At 41.2% G+C, this 20,981-nt stretch overlaps 1 protein-coding gene across 1 annotated transcript in view; it reads right to left on the bottom strand.

Annotated features, from left to right (window-relative positions):
• Positions 1-20,981, bottom strand: part of TACR1 (tachykinin receptor 1) — a 178,560-nt gene that overhangs the window by 64,655 nt on the left and 92,924 nt on the right. The window contains exon 2 of the mRNA XM_055539540.1: positions 3,150-3,344. Coding sequence (XP_055395515.1) covers positions 3,150-3,344 — 195 coding nt within the window. The remainder of the gene's footprint in view (positions 1-3,149; positions 3,345-20,981) is intronic.

The raw sequence follows: 20,981 nt of genomic DNA, 5'->3' as shown, positions 1-20,981 counted from the left end.
TTCACCCAAAGTTCTAAATGCTTAGCTTAGTCAGACTTCTGAACATTTGTAAGTCTAATGAGTAGGCAGGAAGGTTTCATTATGGTTTTAATTTGCATTTCACTGGTGACAATTGAAGTTTTGTGCCTCCTTATAAATTAATTGGTCATTTGGATATCTCTTTTTGTGAGGCACGTGTTCAACACTTTTGTCTATTCTTTTATTGGGTTATCTTTCTTTAAAAGTGTCTAATTTAATGCATGTATTAATAAGAGTCTAAAAGAGTTGGACACGACTGAGTGACTGAACTGAACTGAACTGAAATGATAAATGATCAGGGTTAGAGGTTAACCATGCAGCCAGAAGGCAAATGTAGCAAACTAAGACTTTCACAAAATCTTTTAGTATAATTATCTGGCAGAAGTTATTCATCAGACAAGATGGGCCTAAACATTTGCCCACCACACTGTCTGCTGCCGGTCTGCCCACCATCTGCCAATGGTATGTACTCAGATCAATGAGCTATGCTAATTGCAGTAGATAACATTCACTAGATTCTTCACAATGTGTGCGGCACTAGCTAAGCACATATCTTAATTAGTTCTGTCAACACCTCTATATGGACTATACTATTAGTCTTAGAAGCTTGAATAACTTGATCATTATGACTCAATTTGAGAGTGATGTAGCTGGGAGTTGATCCCTCATTTAACTGGAGCCTATGTTATTACCCTAATTATTACTTTGTCTCAAAGCAAAGTTTCCTTCAGGTTTCAAATTTGGAATTATCATGTATTGTGGAAATTGCAATCATTAGTTTTAATAGAAGAGAAAAGAATATAACTATGTGCTTAGTTTAGAACTGGTAAAATTTAAGTTGCCTAAAAATATATCATAATGCATTATGGCAGATACTGACAGACACAAAATAGGTTGGCATAAAGCTTACACTTATGTTTGTAAGACAATATGTGCATGGCAAATCTCTGTCAACTTGTTACTGCATCTGTAAACATTTTATACATCTTGAATAGACAAAATCAGATTCTCTTAATCTAGCCTCATATTTTAGGTTAAAATTATAAAATAAACAATAGCAGCAAACCTAACCATGAGTCCAATAGCAGTTACCCTAAATTCTTGAAAGGTAACTTGAAAAGACGGCCTAAAACGTTGAGTCTCAGAGGGACTTCCTATTCATTTAGTTCAGTTCAGTTCAGTCGCTCAGTCGTGTCCGACTCTTTGTGACCCCATGAATTGCAGCATTGGTAAGCATAAAACAGCGAAGTGTTTAAAGGTAAAACACCAAACACTACCGTTTCTTGGATGAGGTCATAGACGTCTATGAGAAAAGAAACCTTTATTTCCAAGTTAAAATTTGAATTTGTTAGAAGACAGAAGAACTGTGCTTATTTGAAACAAAAAGCTGAAGAAAGGTGTGATCAGACTTTGAAAAGATCACAAGAGCTAAGAACTGAACTCCAGTTCATGAAGTTGATGGCAATTTCTGAAGCAGTTTATATAAAGAGCTTTATTTCAGAGGGCCACCCCACCTTTGAGGGAACCTTCTGGCTTGAACATGTTCATGGGTCCTGAACAGCTTGTAAAGCTATGCTCTTTCTCCTGCTGTGACTCTGCTCAGGCTTGTAGTTTCATTTGAAAGAAAAATGTTCACTACCTCCTAGGCTGAGTGTTAATGCTCCCACCGCTTGATCAGTTAAATCCCACTGTCTGTGTCTGGAAGGCAAAGTCTGAGCTTTACATATTGCTTTCTGGTAAGCCACACTGCAGTTTCCATGGAACAGGTGCAGCAGTGTAACTCTGTGCAACAGGCTTTTGGACCCTCAATATAGGGGGCCAACAGGTACAGTGTTTCATTTTACCACTTAAGAAGTCCAAAGGTCTATAATGATTATACTATCTAATGAATTTGTTTCAATAAAAATATCTTTCATATGGCACTGAATAGCTTACAAAGTGAGAATATATTCTCTTGTTTGCTGTTCAAAATGATTGTTTACTGGAAGGAGTGCCTTATTATGCTCCATTTAACAACCAGGGGATATTGTGATCTTGCCCAGGGTCACATAGCTAGTTAACTGGCAATCTTGTAATTAAACCCAGATCTTCTGGATCCTAACCAGTGGTCTTTTACAATTTCCTTAATAAACCCAAGATTGGAAATTATAGAGGTCTTTCAAAAGGAATCACATTATCAATGTGCTTTGAGTCCAGAAAACTGGTGTAATATAAATGTCATATTGCTGCTCACTTGGAGCAAAACAAAGAAAAGACCATTTTAATGTTGCCTCTAAGATAAGAACTCTTGGAAAAATATGCCAGAATAGCTTCAAAAAACCCTAAATGTGACCAGTCAAGTCCCTGGAAGAGAAGTAGGTCTGCCTGTTGGGGACCTGTAACTCGTATGATCTCAATGTGCTAGCCTTGCCTTTCATGCATTTCACATGCATGGGTATTTTTCCAGCTGAAAAATCCCGGAAGGTAGGTTTTTGGTTTAGTTTTCCCTAGAGACAGATCTTGAGATAAATAATCAAGTGCAAATGACTTATTTGGAAGGAGAAATGACAGTAGGGAGTGGATATCAAAGGCTGTGTCACTGAGCCAACTATCACCAGGGTGACTGGAGCTTAATTGTAAGAGGAAAGCCTGAACACAGTAAACACACACTCCACAGAGACATTCCACCTGAAGGGTGAGGGAGCTGGCGTGTTCATATGCCAACTCCCATCAGTCATTTTTTGAGAACTGCTGGGAGTAAGGGTTGGTGTTAATTCCCTCACTCTCTGGCATGCTGTGCAAGAGGGCAAAGTGGCATTCTATAGGTGAAGAAGAGATTTCAAGGCAAAGAAATGCAGACATTGGCAGGGCAAAGTAACTGGTTTTTTAGCATTCATTTGGTTCATTGGCAGGATGAATATGGAAGTGCACCCAAATGACCTAGGTCTTATACTATAAAACTTTTCATTCAAAGTCCAGAATAGTATTTGGGACATAATAGTTCCCTCATAACTATGGACATACCAACCTGAAATCAGAGTGGTTGTGAGAATACTTACAGATACAAATTAAATCCTGATCAACAAAAGAACATGGAAAGAAAGAAGGAACAAGAGAAGGCAAAGAAGGCACTGGGAGTCATCTCTACTCACACTTTCTCATAAATCTTGTTGGGATGCTCTGGCCATTCGATCATGCACACCACTCTGTTGGGCATGGTCTCCGTGGTTGAATAGTAGCCCTGGGGGAAGGCCAGGAGGAGAGCCAGGATCCAGATGACACAGATGACCACCTTGGTGGCTGTGGCCGACAACCTGGGCTGGAGGGGGTGGATGATGGCCATGTACCTGGAATGGAGAAGAAAGGACAAAATTCCAGTTTGGTCACCAAAATCTGCATTAGGGATATGCATTGTTCCTGCCCAGTGAAAAATTCCTTAGAAACCCTTTGAGTCCTGGTGATTTTTATGACTATTCTAACCTTAAGCTATGTGATTTTTATGACATGAATGCAAAAACCTGTAAGAAAAATCAGCCAGATGTTTTAATATTTTAGAACCCATCTGGCAATATCCAAGGAGAGACATTTTCACACTTGTAACTCTTATGCTAGGCACATGATGCCCCAGTATAGGTTGGTGGCTTACAGCAAAATCAGAAAAATAAGAACAATTTGTGAATTTATTCAACATAAAGTCTATATCTTTTTTAGATTAAGGAATAATCATGATAGAAATAGTAGTTTTTAAAGTCCTGGTATGATGATTTAAAAGGCTAGCAATCCTGTACAGGTCCATACAATTTGAAGGCAAGTGAATGTGTATGAATGAGAAAGCAGTGACCTAAAGCCAACAAAAAGCAATGGTTCCTGGAGAAAACTTCACCAATTCAGTGTGGTTAAAAAAAAGTATGCTTCATGAAAAGAAAGAGACTCTCCACCTTCTGAGACAGACACACTTTTGCATATTAAAGGCCAGGGAGGATGAAACCTTTTGTAGGAAGAGTGAAGGAAAATGAAGGATGACTTCAGGCCTGGAGCCATTTCTCCATCTCTTGCTTGGTATTGAACAACAAATGGTGTCATCTGAATGAGTGCCCATGTCCAGATTTGTGTGTTGCTTTTCAAACTCAGCAGAGTTTAGAAATAACAAATATTCCAATCAGCATTTCATATCAGTTATAATCATATCAGTTCTGCCTATTACATTTAAAAAGTCAAATACCTTTTGAAGAATAGGTTTAGCCTAGTCCCATAACACTACTACCCTGAGCTACTGAGGTGCATGGTAGGCAGCAACCAAGCAGCTTGGGGTGGAACATAGCCCATGCCCCTTCTAGGGTGCTGCTCCCTTCTCCCAGGTTGTAAGGACTCCTGACTGGAAGTCAGGAAGCTTGTTCTTGAGAGGGTGGTGGACTCAAAGGGGCCACTGTCAAGTACTCCTACCTCACTGGCCTAGATACAGAGTCCTCACAGGGGGAAAAGGAGCCATGCCTCACATCCTTTCACATCCCTTTGTTACTATTTTGCACTCTTAATACCTGCCAATAACTACTGTCTACACTGAAAAACAATTTTCTTTCTTGCAAAGTTCATGGATCCATCCCTTTGAATTATATCTTACACTGCCTTTGGGATTTAGGTATCCAAGAAAGTCTCAGAATCATGCATTTAATTCTCTGACATGCAGGTGTTTCTGACTTCCATGGGACTGAAAAGTCAATGGAGACAGAAATGAGAAGACAAATAGAATAGCTGCCAGCTGTCTCCATGTAATTCTCTTTTACAGTGTTCAGAATCTAGAATCTCTAGGATGATCCAATTCCTCCTCCCCCCCAAATCCCCACCTCTGATAACCATAAATCTGATCATTTTTTTCTATGAGTTTGTTTTTGTTTGTTTTTGAAGTATAATTGGCCTACAACACTATGTTCATTCTTGGTATACAACACTGTGATTAGATATTTGTGTGCAGTTTAAAATAATAACCTTAAGAAATCTAGTTACAACGTGTCACATACAAATATATTACATAATTATTGACTCCCCACACCGTATATTTCATACCCCTGTCTCTACTCTTGTTTAAATATTACAGTCATTGTGCCCCCCCTTTGCCAAACACAGTGTCAGCATGACCCTGAAAACTTTATCACCTATTTGGGAAATAAAATTATGCCTTAACAAAAAGACACTAAGGGGAGATAGACTTGAAGTCAGGAGAGGGTTGAATCAGAAAGAGACTTGCAAAAGATATTGTGGTGGAGGTGAGTAATAATCTATAAATCTCTTGGTTGAATTGGTGGCTATAAAGTTTGTCACTCAGCTGCCAACTACAGAGCATCAAAAGGGCAAAAACAACTCTCAACATGCAGTGAATCAAACATTGTCTGGCTACTTCCAAGGGAGGTTCAGTGAACTGCAGACCTGATGACCTTCCATACTTGTGGTGGTATTCTAAAAAGAATCTTGAGAAGTCTTGAATTCTCTCCTGGTTCTGCCTCTTTTTGTGCTGCCTGACAGCAATAAAGTATTGGTTTCCTCTTAGGTCATGGAACGGTTGTGGCAACCCTAGAATCAGAGCCAACAGAGGTGGATTTGTGCAACTACGATTGTCTTGGTGGCTGCGAGGGTGCAGGAAGACCTAGAGGAGCTATCCCACGTTAAAGGTCAGGAAGGGCGGCGGTGAGGAGATACCCCTCGTCCAAGGTAAGAGAAACCTAAGTAAGACAGTAGGTGTTGCAAGAGGGCATCAGAGGGCAAACACACTGAAACCATACTCATGGAAAACTAGTCAATCTAATCACACTAGGACCACAGCCTTGTCTAACTCAATGAAACTAAGCCAGGCCCGTGGGGCAACCCAAGACGGGTGGGTCATGGTGGAGATATCTGACAGAATGTGGTCCACTGGAGAAGGGAATGGCAAACCACTTCAGTAATCTTGCCTTGAGATCCCCATGAACAGTATGAAAAGGCAAAATGATAGGATACTGAAAGAGAAACTCCCCAGGTCAGTAGGTGCCCAATATGCTACTGGAGATCAGTGGAGAAATAACTCCAGAAAGAATGAAGGGATGGAGCCAAAGCAAAAACAATACCCAGCTGTGGATGTGACTGGTGATAGAAGCAAGGTCCGATGCTGTAAAGAGCAATATTGCATAGGAACCTGGAATGTCAGGTCCATGAATCAAGGCAAACTGGAAGTGGTGAAACAAGAGATGGCAAGAGTGAATGTCAACATTCTAGGAATCAGCGAACTGAAATGGACTGGAATGGGTGACTTTAACTCAGATGACCATTATATCTACTACTGCGGGCAGGAATCCCTCAGAAGAAATGGAGTAGCCATCATGGTCAACAAAAGAGTCTGAAATGCAGTACTTGGATGCAATCTCAAAAACAACAGAATGATCTCTGTTCGTTTCCAAGGCAAACCATTCAATATCACAGTAATCTAAGTCTATGCCCAACCAGTAACGCTGAAGAAGCTGAGTTGAATGGTTCTATGAAGACCTACAAGACCTTTTAGAACTAACACCCCAAAATTATGTCCTTTTCATTATAGGGGACTGGAATGCAAAAGTAGGAAGTCAAGAAACACCTGGAGTAACAGGCAAATTTGGCCTTGGAATACGGAATGAAGCAGGGCAAAGACTAATAGAGTTTTGCCAAGAAAATGCACTGGTCATAATAAACAACCTCTTCCAATAACACAAGAGAAGACTCTATACATGGACATCACCAGATGGTCAACACCGAAATCAGACTGATTATATTCTTTGCAGCCAAAGATGGAGAAGCTCTATACAGTCAGCAAAAACAAGACCAGGAGCTGACTGTGGCTCAGACCATGAACTCCTTATTGCCAAATTCAGACTCAAATTGAAGAAAGTCGGGGAAACCACTAGACCATTCAGGTAGGACCTAAATCAAATCCTTTATGATTATACAGTGGAAGTGAGAAATAGATTTAAGGGCCTAGATCTGATAGATAGAGTGCCTAATGAACTATGGAATGAGGTTCGTGACATTGTAAGGACACAGGGATCAAGACCATCCCCATGGAAAAGAAATGCAAAAAAGCAAAATGGCTGTCTGGGGAGGCCTTACAAATAGCTGTGAAAAGAAGAGAAGTGAAAAGCAAAGGAGAAAAGGAAAGATATAAACATCTGAATGCAGAGTTCCAAAGAATAGCAAGAAGAGATAAGAAAGCCTTCTTCAGAGATCAATGCAAAGAAATAGAGGAAAACAACAGAATGGGAAAGACTAGAGATCTCTTCAAGAAAATCAGAGATACCAAAGGAACATTTCATGCAAAGATGGGCTCGATAAAGGACAGAAACAGTATGGACCTAACAGAAGCAGAAGATATTAAGAAGAGATGGCAAGAATACACAGAAGAACTGTCCAAAAATATCTTCACGACACAGATAATCACAATGGTGTGATCACTGACCTAGAGCCAGACATCCTGGAATGTGAAGTCAAGTGGGCCTTAGAAAGCATCACTACGAACAAAGCTAGTGGAGGTGATGGAATTCCAGGTGAGCTATTCCAAGTCCTGAAAGATGATGCTGTGAAAGTGCTGCACTCAATATGCCAGCACATTTGGAAAACTCAGCAGTGGCCACAGGACTGGAAAAGGTCAGTTTTCATTCCAATCCCAAAGAAAGGCAATGCCAAAGAATGCTCAAACTACTGCACAATTGCATTCACCTCACTCGCTAGTAAAGTAATGCTCAAAATTCTCCAAGCCAGGCTTCAGCAATACGTGAACCGTGAACTTCCTGATGTTCAAGCTGGTTTTAGAAAAGGCAGAGGAACCAGCGATCAAATTGCCAACATCCGCTGGATCATGGAAAAAGCAAGAGAGTTCCAGAAAAACATCTATTTCTGCTTTATTGACTATGCCAAAGCCTTTGACTGTGTGGATCACAATAAACTGTGGAAAATTGTGAAAGAGATGGGAATACCAGACCACCTGACCTGCCTCTTGAGAAATCTGTATGCAGGTCAGGAAGCAACAGTTAGAACTGGACATGGAACAACAGACTGGTTCCAAATAGGAAAAGGAGTACGTCAAGGCTGTATATTGTCACCCTGTTTATTTAACTTATATGCAGAGTACATCATGAGAAATGCTGGACTGGAAGAAGCACAAGCTGGAATCAAGATTGCCGGGAGAAATATCAATAACCTCAGATATGCAGATGACAGCACTCTTATGACAGAAAGTGAAGAGGAACTGAAAAGCCTTTTGATGAGAGTGAAATTGGAGAGTGAAAAAGTTGGCTTAAAGCTCAACATTCAGAGAATGAAGATCATGGCCTCTGGTCCCATCACTTCATGGGAAATAGATGGGGATACAGTGGAAACAGTGTCAGACTTTATTTTGGGGGGCTCCAAAATCACTGCAGATGGTGACTGCAGCCATGAAATTAAAAGACGCTTACTCCTTGGAAGGAAAGTTATGACCAACCTAGATAGCATATTCAAAAGCAGAGACATTACTTTGCCAACAAAGGTTTGTCTAGTCAAGGCTATGGTTTTTACTGTGGTTATGTATGGATGTGAGAGTTGGACTGTGAAGAAGGCTGAGTGCCGAAGAATTGATGCTTTTGAACTGTGGTGTTGGAGAAGACTCTTGAGAGTCCCTTGGACTGCAAGGAGATCCAACCAGTCCATTCTGAAGGAGATCAGCCCTGGGATTTCTTTGGAAGGAATGATGCTGAAGCTGAAACTCCAGTACTTTGGCCACCTCATGCGAAGAGTTGACTCATTGGAAAAGACTGATGCTGGCAGGGATTGGGGGCAAGAGAAGGGGACGACAGAGGATGAGATGGCTGGATGGCATCACTGACTCGATGGACGTGAGTCTGGGTGAACTCCTGGAGTTGGTGATGGACAGGGAGGCCTGGCGTGCTGTGATTCATGGGGTCGCAAAGAGTCGGTCACGACTGAGTGACTGATCTGATCTGATCTTTCGAATTTGGCCAATGACTGAACATGGATGGTCATGGCTAGTGTCTTTTTGAGTATTTGCATTACTGTTGCAGAATTGTTTACTGAAGCATTTCCCAGAGGAAAGATCTTTCATCTCCAATGCTGGACCTGCAGCCATGAAGATGCCTGTCTCAGCTTCAGCATCTCCCAGGCCCCTGCTTTCACTGTGGCTGTGCATTCTCAGACTTCACAGGAGCTTAAGGAGAATGCATAAGGGAGAACACAGTAATTACACTGTCCCTTTTGGATGTTATCTCAAATACAAAGTTTTAATTTACTTTTCAGTTCAGTTCAGTTGCTCAGTCATGTCCAATGTCCATGTCTTTTCCAATGAGTCAACTCTTCGCATGAGGTGGCCAAAGTACTGGAGTTTCAGCTTCAGCATCATTCCTTCCAAAGAAATCCCAGGGCTGATCTCCTTCAGAATGGACTGGTTGGATCTCCTTGCAGTCCAAGGGACTCTCAAGAGTCTTCTCCAACACCACAGTTCAAAAGCATCAATTCTTCGGTGCTCAGCTTTCTTCATAGTCCAACTCTCACATCCATACATGACCACTGGAAAAACCATAGCCTCGACTAGATGGACCTTTGTTGGCAAAGTAATGTCTCTGCTTTTGAATATGCTGTCTAGGTTGATCAAACTGTCCTTCCAAGGAGTAAGCGTCTTTTAATTTCGTGGCTGCAATCACCATCTGCAGTGATTTTGGAACAAAAAGAATAAAGTCTGACACTGTTTCCACTGTTCCCCATCTATTTCCCACGAAGTGATGGGACCAGAGGCCATGATCTTCGTTTTCTGAATGTTGAGCTTTAAGCCAACTTTTTCACTCTCCTTTTTCACTTTCATCAAGAGGCTTTTTAGTTCCTCTTCACTTTCTGCCATAACTGTGGTGTCATCTGCATATCTAGGTTGTTAATATTTCTCTTAGCAATCTTGATTCCAGCTTGTGCTTCTTCCAGTCCAGCACTTCTCTTGATGTACTCTGCATAGAAGTTAAATAAACAGGGTGACAATATGCAGCTTTGACATACTCCTTTTCCTATTTGGAACCAGTTTGTTGTTCCATGTCCAGTTCTAACTGCTGCTTCCTGACCTGCATACAGATTTCTCAAGAGGCAGGTCAGGTGGTCTGGTATTCCCATCTCTTTCAGAATTTTCCACAGTTTATTGTGATCCACACAGTCAAAGGCTTTGACATAGTCAATAAAGCAGAAATAGATGTTTTTCTGAAACTCTCTCGCTTTTTCAATGATCCAGTGGATGTTGGCAATTTGATCTCTGGTTCCTCTGCCTTTTCTAACTCAGAACAAATGTTAAAACATAAGTAAATGTAATCTAATACTCATCCTGATGCCCAACCTGGTGATATATCACTTAGAATGTAGTGTGACTGGGGCTTAACAGGGATTGCATCAGCATATTGGTGCTGTAGCTCCAAATAGGTGGCAGAAAGCCATATTTTATTTTTATTGCAAAAACTGCAATTTGGAAGCCCATTTCAGTTAACTCTGCCATTTCTTAAGTGTAGGAGATATTTCAGTCACAGATGAAAATATTGTACATAGAAAGCCAGAGGAAATAAAAAAGATTAACTTCTAAAGTCAAACATGTATATTTTCATTTGTATGAAATAGAGCTATTTATAAATCTCTCTCCTCTCATTTCTTTTCCCCTTTCTTCTTTCTCTTTCAATTCTCACTTCTGGGGTTTATGTGACACACTTCTTTCTTAATTACCTCAAGTCTAGTACCACTTGGATGACTTGTCTGTAGATGGGTGCACATTTTCTTTCTAGCAGTCCATTTGTAGTTTGGATTCCATTAACATATACTTATATATTTATTTGTAACCACCCTGAATAATTCTTGCTTATTCAGTTGCAAGTTATTGCAGAGTAAGTGCTGCAAGCCCCAGGAAATTACATTCAATAAATATTTATTGACTGCATTGTGTTCATGAGACTACAAGGCAGTCAATGAAATGTCTTTCCAGTTTATGCATTAATCATCAGGCTGTCAGAGACTGTCCAGAGGCTGTGTGGGAGGTGGGGTGTGTTCTCCACTTCAGGCTGTTTCAGTCCCATGAGGGCCATCGGCTCTGATTTGAATTGTATGTGGCCTCTCAGATGAAAACTTGAGGTTCTATCTTCCTTTTGCATGATTTTGCTTATAAAAAGAACTCTCCATCTAGCCCCTTAAATCTGGCAAAATACAAGTTTGCATATCTTAAAAATCACAGAGTGGAACAACCTTATTATGAGAAAGGATTCTTCTGACAAGCTGCAGTATCATAACTTTCTCCTATGCTAGCCCTTAGTCATTTGGCAAAGAGAATGTTTTTCCTTTTCTAGGAGATCTGTCTTACCGGTCTTTCTTCTACACTATCCCCTCGAATTCTGGTCCTTGCTCTCCTTATTCCCACTCACATCTTCCTGTGATGGTACAAGTTTTTTTTTTTTTTAATGGACTGAATCTCCCTGGGTTCAAATGACCAGGAGGAGTGACAGTTGAGAGCATGGCTACCTGAGGAAGGTAGTTACATGTTAATATCTTTGGCTTTCTCAGTGCCTAGAATATAGTAAACACTCACTGAACACTTAATTGAATAAATGAATGTGTAAATTTCATGACACATAGCAGGGACTCCATAAAGGTTGTTGAATAATAACACATGCAGCAGGAAAAGCACATGCATATTATACCTTTGTTTCTCACAGTATGAACATATGTGAGAATAATGTGTTTCTGTCATACAGACATTTGAGATCATCCTTGCAGGAATGATCTCACTGGATCCAGGTCTTTCAGAATCTCCTAGCTCTTAACATTTAACTCTTAAATTCTCAGTAAGTATTTGTCAAATAATTTTTGCATTGACCACTTTGTTGGAAACTGTACAAAACTCAGTCTTTCTACATGGTATCTCCCCTTGGCTCTTCCTCCGAACAAGAGGTCACTTCATCCTTTCTTCTAGTCCCCTCCATTCCATTATAAGGACCACCATTCCACTGTAAGGAACACACAGTTTTCTACCCAAGACCACTATGCTTTGTCAGTTTGGGTTTTTGCTAGGACATTTCTTTAATTACAAAATTCAGGGACCTCATTTAGCCAGATCACTTGACCAGAAACTTTGTCTATTTAACTAAGACCATGCTCACAACCTATAAATGAAGAGGTTTTTGAGCAGCCAATAGAGATGACAAGAGTTCACATGCCTACTAAAGCATTGTGGTAATGGCAGAGGCCCTTACATTCTCACTGCTATGCTATGCATAACTCCAAATAGCCTGAGTTTTTTGCCTCCAAGCCCCAGTAGATTTGTAACACTGTTAGTGAACTCATTTCAAAAAGTAGCAAATGACAAGATTGCAGTAAACCAGACCATAAAATTTCAAGAGGTGTGCAGTATGTGTGCTTAATCATGTCCAGCTCTTGAGACCCCATGGACTGTAGCACGTCAGGCTCCTCTGTCCATGGGATATTCCAGGCAAGAATACTGGAGTGGGTTGCCATTTCCTTCTCCAGGGAATCTTCCCGACTCATGAATTGAACCCAAGTCTCTGGCATTTCTTGCATTGGCAGGTGGATTCTTTAACACTGAGCAACCTGGGAAGCCTGGGAAGATTTCAAAGACAAGATGGCCTCAAGAGCTTGTGACAATTTAGAGTGAACTGAAGGAAGGGATGTGGCTGATTCTTGTCCAAGCTCTCCTGTTCAGGTGTGATCAAAGAAGGACCAATGTAGTTCAAAGATGATTCAAATATAAAGTTTTCAACCAGGGCTACCATAAAAGTACATATGACTAAGGCCTGAAATGAACTATGGGTAAAATGCAATAAATGTCTAAACCAAATATAATACCCTGAGTGTTTTCAGGAGCAGCTAAGATGACAGAGTAGGAAGACCCTGAGCTCAACTCCTCCCATGGGCACACAAAAATTAGAACTATTTGTCTGTGATAATGGTATGATTTCCCATAACTAAATATATAAAGAAGCAGGAGACACCATCTTCTCCTCCTGGTCACCTCTATTTCCCTCCTCCCTCTTCTCTTCTCTATATAACTCCATGAACCTCTTTGGGTGTTCCAGACTGTGAAGAGCACATAGGGAATTGATTACTGGCTAGCTTGCTCTCTCCTCTGTTGACTCCCGCTCTTCTCCTCCTGGTCACCTCTATCTCCCTCTTCCTTCTTCTCTTCTCCATGTAACTCTGTGAACCTCTCTGGGTGTCCCTCACTGTGAATAAGTTTTTCACCATTAACTTAGATGTTTTATCATCTGTGCTGTATGGATGGAGAAGTGTTGAGGCTAATGTAAGAATAAGACTGAAAGCCATAGGCAGGAGGCTTAAATCCATAACTTGAGAACACCAGAAAACTCTTGATTCCAGAGAACATTAATAGACAAGAGCTCATCCAAAAGCCTCCATATCTACACTGAAACCAAGCTCCACCCAAGAGCCTACAAGTTCCAGAGCAAGACATACCACACTAATTCTCCAGCAACACAAGAACACAGCCCCAAGAACTAAAATACAGGCTGCCCAAAGCCATGCCAAACCCACAGACACCGAAAAACTCACTACTGGACACTTCATTGCACTCCAGAGAGAAGAGATCCAGCTCCACCCACCAGAACACAAACGAAAGCTCCTCTAGCCAGGAAACCTTGACAAGCCACTAATCTAAACCCACCCAAAGGGAGCAAGCTCCACAATAAAGTGGAACTACAAACTTCCAGCCTACAGAAAAACCACCCCAAACACAGCAATCTAAACAAAATGAAAAGGCAAATAAATATTCAACAGGTAAAGGAACATGATAAATGCCCACCAAACCAAACCAAAGAGGAGGAGATAGGGAGTCTACCTGAAAAAGAATTCAGAATAATGATAGTAAAGACGATCCAACATCTTAAAAACAAAATGGACTTACAGATAAATAGACTAGAGACAAGGATTGAGAAGATGCAAGAAATGTTTAACAAGGACCTAGAAGAAATAGAAAAGAGTCAATCAATAATGAATAATACATTTCCCCTAAAGTCAGAAACAAGACAAGGGTGCCCACTCTCACCACTACTACTCAACATAGTTTTGGAAGTTTTAGCCACAGCAATCAGAGAAGAAAATGAAATAAAAGGAATACAGATTAGAAAAGAAGTAAAACTCTCACTGCAGATGACATGATCCTCTACAAAGAAAACCCTAAAGACACCACCAGAAAATTACTAGAACTAATCAATGAATATAGTAAAGTTGCAGGATATAAAATTAATACACAGAAGTCCCTTGCATTCCTATACACTAATAATGAGAAAATAGAAACAGAAATTAAGGAAACAATTCCATTCACCATTGCCACCAAAAGAATAAAATACTTAGGAATATATCTACCTAAAGAAACAAAAGACCTATGTATAGAAAACTATAAAACACTGATGAAAGAAATCAAAGAGGACACTAATAGGTGGAGAAATATACCATGTTCATGGATCAGAAGAATCAATATAGTGAAAATGAGTATACTACCCAAAGCAATCTATAGATTCAATGCAATCCCTATGCTAACAATGATATTTTTCAGAGAACTAGAACAAATAATTTCACAATTTGTATGTAAATACCAAAAACCTTGAATAGCCAAAGCAATCTTGAGAAAGGAGAACGGAACTGGAGGAATAAACCTGCCTGACTTCAGGCTCTACTACAAAGCCACAGTCATCAAGACAGTATGGTACTGGCACAAAGACAGAAATATAGATCAATGGAACAAAATAGAAAGCCTAGAGATAAACCCACGCACCTATGGACACCATATCTTTGACAAAGGAGGCAAGAATATACAATGGAGAAAAGACAATCTCTTTAACAAGTGGTGCTGGGAAAACTGATCAACCACCTGTAAAAGAATGAAACTAGAACACTTTCTAACACCATACACAAAAATAAACCCAAAATGGATTAAAGATCTAAACATAAGACCAGAAACTATAAAACTCCTAGAGGAAAACATAGGCAAAACACTCTCTGACATAAATCACAGAAGGATCCTCTATGACCCACCTCCCAGAGTAATGGAAATAAAAACAAAAATAAACAGATGGGGCCTGATTAAACTTATAAGCTTTTGCACAACAAAGGAAACTGTAAGCAAGGTGAAAAGACAGCCTTCAGAATGGGAGAAAATAATAGCAAATGGCTATTTGCTACTGAAGCAACTGACAAAGAATTAATCTCAAAGATATTCAAGCAGCTCATGCAGCTCAATACCAGAAAAATAAATGACCCAATCAAAAAATGGGCCAAGGAACTAAACAGACATTTCTCCAAAGAAGACATACAGATGGTGAACAAACACATGAAAAGATGCTCAACATCACTCATTATCAGAGAAATGCAAATCAAAACCACAATGAGGTACCATCTCACACCAGTTAGAATGGCTTCTATCAAAAAGTCTACAAACAATAAATGCTGGAGAAGGTATGGAGAAAAAGGAATCCTCTTATACTGCTAGTGGGAATGCAAACTAGTACAGCCACTATGGAGAACAGAAATAGAACTGCCATACGACCCAGCAATCCCACTGCTGGGCATACACACCAAGGAAACCAGAATTGAAAGAGACACATGTACCCCGATGCTCATCGCAGCACTGTTTACAATAGCTAGGATGTGGAAGCAACCTATATGTCCATCACCAGATGAATGGATAAGAAAGCTGTAGTACATATACACAATGGAATATTACTCAGCTATTAAAAAGAACACATTTGAATCAGTTCTAATGAGGTGGGTGAAACTGGAGTCTATTATACAGAGTGAAGTAAGTCAGAAAGAAAAACACCAGTACAGTACATTAACACATATATATGGAATTTGGAAAGATGAGAATGATGACTCTATATGAGAGACATCAAAAGAGACACAGATATAAAGAACAGACTTTTGGACTCTGGGAGAAGATAAGGGTGGGATGATTTGAAAGAACAGCATATAACATGTTAATATATAACATGTATATTACCATATGTGAAATACATCACCAGTCCAAGTTCAATGCATGAAACGGGGCACTCAAAGCCAATGCCCTGGGACAACCCTGAGGGATGGGATGGGGAGGGAGGTGGGGGGTGTTCAGGATGGGGGACACATGTTCACCCATGGCTGATTCATGTAAATGTATGGCCAAAACCACTACAATATTGTAAAGTAATTAGCCTCCAATTAAAATTAATTAATTTTTTTTAAAAAAGAAGGTGACATGTGGCGGATGGGCAAGACATGATATAGTCAAGACCCACAACACTGGGGAAGTAACCAACAAACAGGAGGATAATCACAATAGTAGAGGTTCTTTCCAAAGAGTGAGGAGTCCAAGCCCCACACAGAGCTCCCAAACCCTATGTGGATTGTGGTCCTTTACCAGGAAGGTGAGTCCCCAAACACTGGCTTTGAAGGCTATCCAAGTTTGCATATGGAAGAGCTAGAGGGCCTGAGGAAACAGACTCTGTCTGGCCTTAAAGGGTGCATGCAAAATTTCACACTCCCAGACCAGATACAGAAGCAGTAAATTGAAAGGAACCTGGATCAGATCCAATTTCTGATCTTGGAGAGCCTTTCAGAGAGGCAGAAGGGAACTGGAATTCCTGTTGGAAACAGAGACTGTCAAGGCAGCCATTTAAAAGGAAAAATGAACAATGATGTTTATTTCATATTAAAAGCAAACAAATAAAAAGCAACCAAACAAGTTAAAACCGCACACCACCTGATGTCAGTAAGGACACTGATATTTTAATCTACCAAGCTGTTTGTAATGAGGGCTTTTAAGCAATCCTACTTTCTATAATGAAAGCTTTAAAAGGGGCCAGGATAGCTGATGTCAGCAGATTTAAAAAAATTTTAACTGGAGGATAATTGCTTTACAATGTTGTGTTGGTTTCTGCTGTACAACAATATGAACCAACCATTAATATACATATATCCCTGCCTTCTTGAGCCTCTTATTCCACCCATCTAGGTCATTACTGAGCACCAGGCTGAGCTCCCTGTGTTATACAGCAACTTCCAACGAGCTATCTGTTTCACACATGGTAATGTTTATATGCCAATGCTACTTTCTCAATTTGTCCCACCCTCTGTGGGTGGGACATGACTATGGGTGTTATAATCATTTTGACAATATTGATTCTTCCAGTCAAAGAACATGGTATATCTTTCCATCTGTTTGTGTAACCTCTGATTTCTTTCATGAGCATCTAATAGTTTCCAGAATACAGGTCTTTGGTCTTCTTAGATAGGTATACTTCTCTTTCTGATCTTTTGTTGTTAATGTATAGATATACAACAATTTATGTGTATTAAATTTGTATCCTTCAACTTTACAAAAATCATTGATGAGCTCTACTAGTTTTCTGGTAGCATCTTTAGGATTTTCTATGTATAGTATCATGGCATCTACGAACTGTGACCACTTAACATCTTCGTTTCCAGTTTGCATTCCTTTTATTTCCTTTTCTTCTCTAATTGCCATGGCTAGGACTTCCAAAACTATGCTGAATAAAACTGTCAAGAGTGGACATCTTTGTCTCATTTCTTATCTTAGAGGAAATGCTTTCACCTTTTCACCACTATGATGTTGGCTGTAGGTTTGACATGCATGGCCTTTATTGTGTTGAGGTATGTTCCCTCTGTGACCTCTTTCTGAAGAGTTTTTTTAATCATAAGGTGGTATTGAGTTTTGTCAAAAGATTTTTGCAACTATTAAGATGATCATATGGCTTAAATTCTTCAATTTTTGATGTAGTATATCACACTGCACAGGCGGCTGTGACGGGCGTGCCATAGCGTGGCCGAGAGGAACCACCCCAAGTCCGAGGTCAGGGGCAGAAGCCGGGAGGACCCCATGCCCGAAAGGCGGCGGCCAAGAGGAGTTACCCCACGCCCGAGGTCAGGGGCAGCGGCCGAGAGTACCAGACTGCGACAGCGCAGGAACGACCGAGAGGAGCTACCCCGCGTCTGAGGTCAGGGGGGCGGCCGAGAGGACATACTCAGCATCCAAGGCCAAGGGTGGCGATGAGAGGAGTTACCCCGCATCCGAGGTCAGGGGCAGAGGCTGGGAGGAGCTACCCCACACCCCTAAGCCCGAGGTCAAGGGCGGCGGCGGGGAGGAGCAACCACACATCCAAGGAGCCGTGGCTGCACAGGCGCAGGAGGGCCTAGAGGATCTACCCCACATGGAAGGTCAGGAAGGGCAGCGGTGAGGAGATACCCCTTGTCCAAGGTAAGGAGCAATGGCTGCGCTTTGCTGGAGCAGCCGTGAAGAGATACTCCATGCCCAAGGTCAAGGGTGGCGATGAGAGGAGTTACCCCGCGTCGGAGGTCAGGGGCAGCGGCTGGGAGGAGCTACCCCATGCCCCTAAGCCCGAGGTCAGGGGCGGCTGCAGGGAGGAGCAACCACACATTCAAGGAGCCGTGGCTGCACGGGCACAGGAGGGCCTAGAGGAGCTATCCCACATGGAAGGTCAGGAAGGGCAGCGGTGAGGAGATACCCCTTGTCCAAGGTAAGGAGCAATGGCTGCGCTTTGCTGGAGCAGCCGTGAAGAGATACCCCACGCCCAAGTTAAGAGAAACCCAAGTAAGACGGTAGGTGTTGCAAGGGGGCATCAGAGGGCAAACACACTGAAACCATACTCACAGAAAACTAGTCAATCTAATCACACTAGGACCACAGCTTTGTCTAACTCAATGAAACTAAGCCATACCCGTGGGGCAACCCAAGGTGGGCGGGTCATGGTGGAGAGATCTGACAGAATGTGGTCCACTGGAGAAGGGAATGGCAAACCACTTCAGTAATCTTGCCTTGAGAACCCCATGAACAGTATGAAAAGGCAAAATGATAGGACACTGAAAGAGAAACTCCCCAGGTCAGTAGGTGCCCAATATGCTACTGGAGATCAGTGGAGAAATAACTCCAGAAAGAATGAAGGGATGGAGCCAAAGCAAAAACAATACCCAGCTGTGGATGTGACTGGTGATAGAAGCAAGGTCCAATGCTGTAAAGAGCAATATTGCATAGGAACCTGGAATGTCAGGTCCATGAATCAAGGCAAACTGGAAGTGGTGAAACAAGAGATGGCAAAAGTGAATGTCAACATTCTAGGAATCAGCGAACTGAAATGGACTGGAATGGGTGACTTTAACTCAGATGACCATTATATCTACTACTGCAGGCAGGAATCCCTCAGAAGAAATGGAGTAGCCATCATGGTCAACAAAAGAGTCTGAAATGCAGTACTTGGATGCAATCTCAAAAACGACAGAATGATCTCTGTTTGTTTCCAAGGCAAACCATTCAATATCACAGTAATCTAAATCTATGCCCAACCAGTAACGCTGAAGAAGCTGAAGTTGAACAGTTCTATGAAGACCTACAAGACCTTTTAGAACTAACACCCAAAAAAGATGTCCTTTTCATTATAGGGGACTGGAATGCAAAAGTAGGAAGTCAAGAAACACCTGGAGTAACAGGCAAATTTGGCCTTGGAATACGGAATGAAGCAGGGCAAAGACTACTAGAGTTTTGCCAAGAAAATGCACTGGTCATAACAAACACCCTCTTCCAACAACACAAGAGAAGACTCTATACATGGACATCACCAGATGGTCAACACCGAAATCAGACTGATTATATTCTTTGCAGCCAAAGATGGAGAAGCTCTATACAGTCAGCAAAAACAAGACAAGGAGCTGACTGTGGCTCAGATCATGAACCCCTTATTACCAAATTCAGACTTAAATTGAAGAAAGTAGGGAAAACCACTAGACCATTCAGGTATGACCTAAATCAAATCCCTTATAATTATACAGTGGAAGTGAGAAATAGATTTAAGGGCCTAGATCTGATAGATAGAGTGCCTGATGAACTATGGAATGAGGTTCGTGACATTGTAAGGACACAGGGATCAAGACCATTCCCATAGAAAAGAAATTCAAAAAAGTAAAATGCCTGTCTGGGGAGGCCTTATAAATAGCTGTGAAAAGAAGAGAAACAAAAAGCAAAGGAGAAAAGGAAAGATATAAACATCTGAATGCAGAGTTCCAAAGAATAGCAAGAAGAGATAAGAAAGCCTTCTTCAGAGATCAATGCAAAGAAATAGAGGAAAACAACAGAATGGGAAAGACTAGAGATTTCTTCAAGAAAATCAGAGATACCAAAGGAACATTTCATGCAAAGATGGGCTCGATAAAGGACAGAAATGGTATGGACCTAACAGAAGCAGAAGATATTAAGAAGAGGTGGCAAGAATGTACATTAGAACTGTACAAAAAAGATCTTCACGACCCGGATAATCACAGTGGTGTGATCACTGACCTAGAGCCAGACATCCTGGAATGTGAAGTCAAGTGGGCCGTAGAAAGCATCACTATGAACAAAGCTAGTGGAGGTGATGGAATTCCAGGTGAGCTATTTCAAATCCTGAACGACGATGCTGTGAAAGTGCTGCACTCAATATGCCAGCACATTTGGAAAACTCAGCAGTGGCCACAGGACTGGAAAAGGTCAGTTTTCATTCCAATCCCAAAGAAAGGCAATTCCAAAGAATGCTCAAACTACCGCACAATTGCACTCATCTCACACACTAGTAAAGTAATGCTCAAAATTCTCCAAGCCAGGCTTCAGCAGTACGTGAGCCGTGAACTTCCTGATGTTCAAGCTGGTTTTAGAAAAGGCAGAGGAACCAGAGATCAAGTTGCCAACATCCGCTGGATCATCGAAAAAGCAAGAGAGTTCCAGAAAAACATCTATTTCTGCTTTATTGACTATGGCACAGCCTTTGACTGTGTGGATCACAATAAACTGTGGAAAATTCTGAAAGAGATGGGAATACCAGAGCACCTGATCTGCCTCTTGCGAAATTTGTATGCAGGTCAGGAAGCAACAGTTAGAACTGGACATGGAACAACAGACTGAT

The sequence above is a fragment of the Bubalus kerabau genome, chromosome 11 (genome assembly GCF_029407905.1).
Source record: "Bubalus kerabau isolate K-KA32 ecotype Philippines breed swamp buffalo chromosome 11, PCC_UOA_SB_1v2, whole genome shotgun sequence".
NCBI lineage: Eukaryota > Metazoa > Chordata > Mammalia > Artiodactyla > Bovidae > Bubalus > Bubalus kerabau.
Note: the sequence above shows the minus strand (reverse complement) of the source record. Positions and strands in the feature narration are given on the sequence as shown.